Below are 6,479 nucleotides of genomic sequence, written 5' to 3' on the forward strand. Positions count from 1 at the left end.
AGAATTACAGAATTTCATACATTAACAATAACATATTTATTATTTTTGATAGTATTATTTATATTTTATTATTCAACGTATCAACATAATATAATTTATTTACATAACAAATAAATATATTATTATAAATAAATCCTTTACTTAATTACCACCAACAATAATAATATGCAACCTTAAATACTTCATTATCATTTCAAGTTGAAATTGTCAACAATTTATTAAACATTATGATTTATTAGTTTTTACTGCTTATTAATTATTAATTTATAACAAATACCCAACTTACCTTATAAGGAACATATCTTTAATTTTATAGGTAGTAGGTCCTCATATTGATTCCACGAAAAATAAATTTTTATAAAAATATAGATCTATATTATGATTGAGCCTAGCATAAATTTACCCAAAAAAATCTTAAGATCACAATTCAACACCTAAAGTTTATCAAAATCCATATTCCATTTATATAACTTAAGCCAAAAATGACCATAATTTATTATTAAAATCTGTAAATAATTAACTATCAAATAGTCTACTAGGCTATATAAATAAATTAAAATAATTTACCAAATTTTGATTTTGGATTTTTAGTTATCATCTCTTAAGTTAACCTAATGCTTTTTGAATTGTACATTCACATAATATTATTTTTAATCTACATCATAACAGCTGTACATAAGGACAATAATCTTACATAATATTTTTCTTAAAAAGAATATCATGAAAATTATTTTATGAACTTCTTTAGAAAATAAAGTGCAAATAAATTAAAAAAAAAATAAATTATAATTTACTATCTTACAAGTTATGATACTTTATAAACAATATATACATTGAAATAATACAACATATAGATACATAATTTTAAAATTGTTTCCATTATTTTAATAGTAAAATAAAATTACACTTCATAATAAAAAAAAAAACCATTCAACTTCTTTCTACAATGATTATGAGTAAATTTAAACATATTAAAAGTTACATTTAATATTTAAATATAAATAATTATTATCAAAATTATGAATACTGAACACAGTTATTTACATGTAGTAGATAACCATGATACTGACAAATGATTTACAAAGCATGACTTAAAACAATAATATTTGTTACCAAAAACAAATTAATAAGCAATGCTTTGTTAATCATACTGTATATTTAATATGATATTTTTTTTTATTAACATTAACAAAAAAAAATAATTTAGTTTTAAATGTTGATCTAGAACTTATAACACATTGCACAGTAAAATAAAATAGATCACTGCAGAACAGGTAAGACATAACATATAAGACAATTATTATTTTTATTTTTTTTAGTATACTATTGTTAAAAACTTGAATATTAAATATATTTTCCTCAGTTTAATGACATATTCACCCTGATCTGTTTAAATATATTTACATTCATAACAAATATTGAAAAAAATGTCATGAATTATGAATTATCATTAAATAATCAATTTGTCAAACTACCTAGTTTCATCAGAATCCTGATCTTTGTCATCTTGATAAAATTCATTTGGAGCATCAACTCTCCGATCAAGTTCAACCTGTGATTGTCTCACATCTGGATCAACTTCATCTAAAGCAATAGCGTTAAATTCCTCTGTAGGAAGAGCATCACCAGGTACATTTTGAATTTGTACACTTGGCGAGTGCTGTACCATTTTAAGGTTATCATAGGTATGTTTAACAATAAGTTCTAAGTATTGTTTACTGTTGGCATTTTCTTGTCGTGTTACAACTTCAGGATGTAATAAAAAGTCTGGAGCAAAATAGTCACGATATTCGTGTTCAGGAATTGTATTACTAATTTCTTCATCAATTAAAAGAGATGTTTCATAAGTCCAACACCGAGCAACATTTCTTAAAGTATACCTAAATTCAGATAATGATACATTTTATTAAGATTATTATAGAAATTATAATATACATCATTTAAAAGATCATTATTATTTTAACATAACCATTACTTGATTTTAAGGGTAAGATAGAGGGAGAGGACAATGATATGCTCAGCTAATTCCTAAGAACGATAATTTAATGTTTAATTTTAGCGATGGTAATAAATACAAACATAAAATATAATCATGTCAGTGTGCATGTTTCATAATTTTAAAAATAAATAGGTCTAAAAGTAAAAAAGACAAACTTGTAGTTAGAGTTGTTTGGTCTTGAATATGATTAAAAATATTATTTTCTGGGGTACACTAATAGTCAAAAAATTTATTAAAATTTATTCAATATTAACATTTAATCAATGAACTACATAGTAAAATCCAATTTCAAAAAATATAAATTTAAATATTTAAATTGTAAAATTCATAAAATTTAATTATACATTTGTATTGTATCAGTAGTAATAAAAAAGAAAATTACAAAAGCTACATAATGTCATGATAGGTATGTAATAATATTGCCCGCAATAAAATTTCAAAACTGTTACCATAGTTGTATTCTAACAAGATAATGAGGAAAAAATTAGAACCATTATAATTAATTATTATCTATAAATGATAATCCTTGCAAACCATTTTTTTTACCAACAACTTTGTAAATTTAATTTATATAATTGTATGCTTTAAATAAATAATAGAATACCAAAAATAAAGAAAATAAAATCCCATACTTAATATACCTCTCAATAACATTCATAATTTACCACATGCGAGCACACTTATGATGGAGGATTTTGAAATATAAATTTGTATCTTTTTGAGTGCAGTATACTTTATAATAAGTTTTTAAATAATACAAAAATGTGTACTATTTCAACACCATTTAGCTTCTCTCAAAAAATATTTTATTTTAAGTATAATATTAATATTAAAAATGTATCTTAATTAGAATGTAGTTACCTAGTAGGTATGTTAAAAATATTTTTCTTTGTGATTATTTTTAAAATAGATGCTTACCCTCCACCGCCAACTGTTAAAAGAGGTACATTCAAATCTTTAATGAATTTAACACATTCTCCATGTCCTTTGGTACTTAAATTAAAACAACCCAAACGATCACCGTTTAATGAATCCGCACCACATTGAAGAACAATTGCTGTAGGTTGATAAAGATCCATCACATGTTGAATTACAGGTTTAAATACCTAAAATAATAAAAGTTATTTAAAAAAATATATAATAAATTTAACTAGCTGTTTATATTATTTATTGCATAAAGAAAATATATTTCATATAGGTACATACATTTTTTTTTTATACAATTATTTAAAAAAATTCATGTCAGTGCAATACTTTTTTTCTCTCAAACCCACAGGTAACATAGATAAAAAGCTTCCACTTAAAATCATTTTTTTTATAATTGTTGAGTAATCTTGGAATAAAATCACTCATTACAACAATTATAGAGGACAATATTGTTGAGGGTATGACATATCAGTTTTAAATTGTATTTTTATTTGATTTTGTACTCGACTTTCAAAATAAAATAAAAATGTTGTAAATTTAAAAGATGTTTAAATTATTTTAGGCAATATTTGGACAAATCGATAATATCATACCCTCAAAAATATTATTCTCTAAAATTTTTATAATAGATGATTTTAAATTAAGATTACTCAAAACATAAAAAAATAATTCCGTTTAAATGTGTTTTGTCTATGTTGCGCACGAGCCAAAGAGAAAAATAAACAGTGCACTGACATCCTTTTAAGTAATATCTGATACACCTAACATTTATTTTTTTTATTTTAGTTAAAAAATTTTCATTGAAAATAGCCATACCTCTAAAACCAAATTGTCAAATATGAAACATGTGTTATTTTAAAATATATACATCATAATTTTATAATTTACCAAGGAAATTAACTAAAAAGGTATTTAAATATTTGTTAGAGGACTTCTAATGTTTTAATATATTCATTAATATTATTTTATAAGTATATAATATATTATTATTTTGTTTTTTTTTCTCTTATAATGTTGTCAATATAAATCATATCAATGAAAATAGGTATAAAACTAATAATTACAATAATACAGATTCTACTTCTGATTTAATCCTTTTTGTTTATCCCGAGGTTAACACAAATCATTATTTGTGAAAAGGAGTATCTCAACATCAATTTAAAATTGTTGTCATATTATTTTCATTATTTCAATATAAGTATAGAAATCATTATTTTACAAACTACATTTAACTCATTTTTTAAAACAGTTAATGAAAAAATCATGCAGACTCTTTAATATGATAGTTCTTAAGATTTGTTAAAGCGCTTAATTTAAACATCAAAAACAGTATTTAATTTAGCATGTAGAATGATAAAAATTAACAAGTTATGTAAGTTTTTGGGTTATTTCTATAATGTGCTACCTTATATAGATACCTACTATTATTATACATGTTTTATAGCAAAAATTATATCAACAATAAATGCTTTGACTATGATTCAATAGGTAATTATAATTATTTTTAAATAAATATTAAGTAGAATCGAATATTGAATGCAATTCTAATTTAAATTATTCATAATCAATTATTTCTTAATCTTTTTACATACTTGTGAATAGCTAAAATCATCAATTCCTTCTTTTAAAGGGACATTTACAGAATAATATCTTCCAACATCTGCTCCAATTTCATACATGTCACCAGTACCGGGAAAAAACCAGTTACCGTACTTATGAAAGGATACAGTCATAACACGATCTGTTAAATAAAATGCTTCTTGGACACCATCACCATGATGAACATCAATATCGATATACAAAACTCTTGGATGATATTTTAATAGTTCCAAAATAGCAATTACTATATCATTTACATAACAAAATCCAGATGCTTCAAACTTTTTTGCATGATGAAGACCACCCGACCAGTTGATAGCAATATCACAACAGTTTTTGTTTAATTTCATTGCTCCATCTAGTGAAGCACCCGTGTACATGGAACAGAAATCATATAGACCTTCGAACACAGGACAGTCTTCGCCCACATTAAAATGATTCAAATATTTGCTGTATGTGGTTAGATTCTGTGGTGTTACCCTTTGGAGGAACTCAATGTACTCATCATGATGGAACCTGCACATGTCATGAGCACTAGCACGATACGGCCGATATATTTTCATTTTATTATAGAGTCCATAGTTCAACACCAAACTGTGTATGACCGACAAGCGATGTGGTTTCATGGGATGCGCTGGCCCATAATGAAAATTTCCTACGTCTGGATTGTAAAAGTAAAACACACGCTTATTAGACATTTCGATGGCAGTATTAGAACATTCTGAAATTCGTAGATAACACAGCGTTTGACTTCAAAACGATTGTATTCAATCGCATTTCACTTGAATTTAAATTAACGTAAAATAAAAATAATATTCAATCAAATAGGTATGTAGCACTTATTTTGTTTAAGTAAACACTAATTTTTTAATGGTAAACAATTTAACGGGCAACGGCAACAACAAATTTATTTTACTGCAGTCCCGCACCGACGAAATTATAGGTTCAGAAGTTAGTAACAGATATCTGATATGAAAAGATACTGTTTGCAATTGGTTCCCAAAATGTCCTCATCAAGCGTCCTATAAAATTTTTGGATAACTATTCGCTTCTGTCTCTGGTTCCGGATATTCCGTGAGATACGACAAGACATTTTCAATCATTTAACAAGTTTTATTATAGAACAGATTTTTACATAATGACGTCAGGTACCTTCTCACAATAATAATATCAACTTAAATTTAATACCTACTTAGAAAATTTAAATGTATAAAATAATTGAAAAATATTTAATATAACTAATATTTTTACAAAATTATAATTTATTCAGCATAAAGTTAGTAACTTATTTCCCAAAATCTGAATTTTAGTACATAAATAGTTTTTACTTTTTACCACACTAATAAACATACTAAAAGTCCTGATACTATACTTATGCGTAACCCCCTCCCCTAACTATTCTTAAAAGCGAAGCGCGCTCCTTTCACTGGTTACGCTTATTATAACTTGTCAATTAAAATATTAATTAATTTTAATAAATTAAAGTTACAATCAAAACATATCTTATGACCGAGGCCGTAACATTATATTATAGAATAAATTTACTTAAAATATTTATATATTGTGACCAGAACCGATTCATCTTTATTGGGCCCTGATAAAACTAGATCTTCCATAGGCCACCTTATTTTAAGAATAGGAATGATTTTCAAACGAAAAATTTGTCTAATTATATATGAAAACTAATGATTAAATTATTTTGACATAAAATTTCGGGCACCTTATAATAGTCTTGGGACCGAGTCCCAAGACATATGATCCGAAAAAACCGGCCTGAATACGGCATCGGTAGTAGGTATTATATTTTATAAAAGGATTTGATTTTTTTTTTTTTTTATTAACACCGTTAATCATACACTAAAACAACTTATGACTAAAGTTAAAGAGCAGATACTTTTACTAATAATAAATCACATTAAAGTATTTATGTAATTCTAATTATTGTAACTTATAA

At 24.9% G+C, this 6,479-nt stretch overlaps 1 protein-coding gene across 1 annotated transcript; it reads right to left on the minus strand.

Annotated features, from left to right (window-relative positions):
* Positions 1-767: 767 nt before the first annotated feature.
* On the minus strand, positions 768-5,580 carry LOC114129795 (histone deacetylase 3). The gene is made up of 3 exons (XM_027994638.2): positions 4,519-5,580; positions 2,918-3,105; positions 768-1,880 (listed from the first exon to the last, which is right to left on the minus strand). The coding sequence occupies exons 1-3, from the start codon at positions 5,221-5,223 to the stop codon at positions 1,472-1,474; spliced, it is 1,302 nt and encodes a 433-aa protein (XP_027850439.1). The 5' UTR covers positions 5,224-5,580; the 3' UTR covers positions 768-1,471.
* Positions 5,581-6,479: the final 899 nt, after the last annotated feature.

The sequence above is a fragment of the Aphis gossypii genome, chromosome 1 (genome assembly GCF_020184175.1).
Source record: "Aphis gossypii isolate Hap1 chromosome 1, ASM2018417v2, whole genome shotgun sequence".
NCBI classification, from domain to species: Eukaryota; Metazoa; Arthropoda; class Insecta; order Hemiptera; family Aphididae; genus Aphis; species Aphis gossypii.

Bases quoted from the DNA above. Each gene is read 5' to 3' on its own strand.
- LOC114129795 (XM_027994638.2), bottom strand. From the start codon at position 5,223: ATGTCTAATAAGCGTGTGTTTTACTTTTACAATCCAGACGTAGGAAAT. The intron at 3,106-4,518 runs GTATGTAAAAAG...TTATTATTTTAG, and splicing joins ATGATTTTAGCTATTCACAA to GTATTTAAACCTGTAATTCA. The intron at 1,881-2,917 runs GTAAGCATCTAT...ATCTGAATTTAG, and splicing joins TTAACAGTTGGCGGTGGAGG to GTATACTTTAAGAAATGTTG.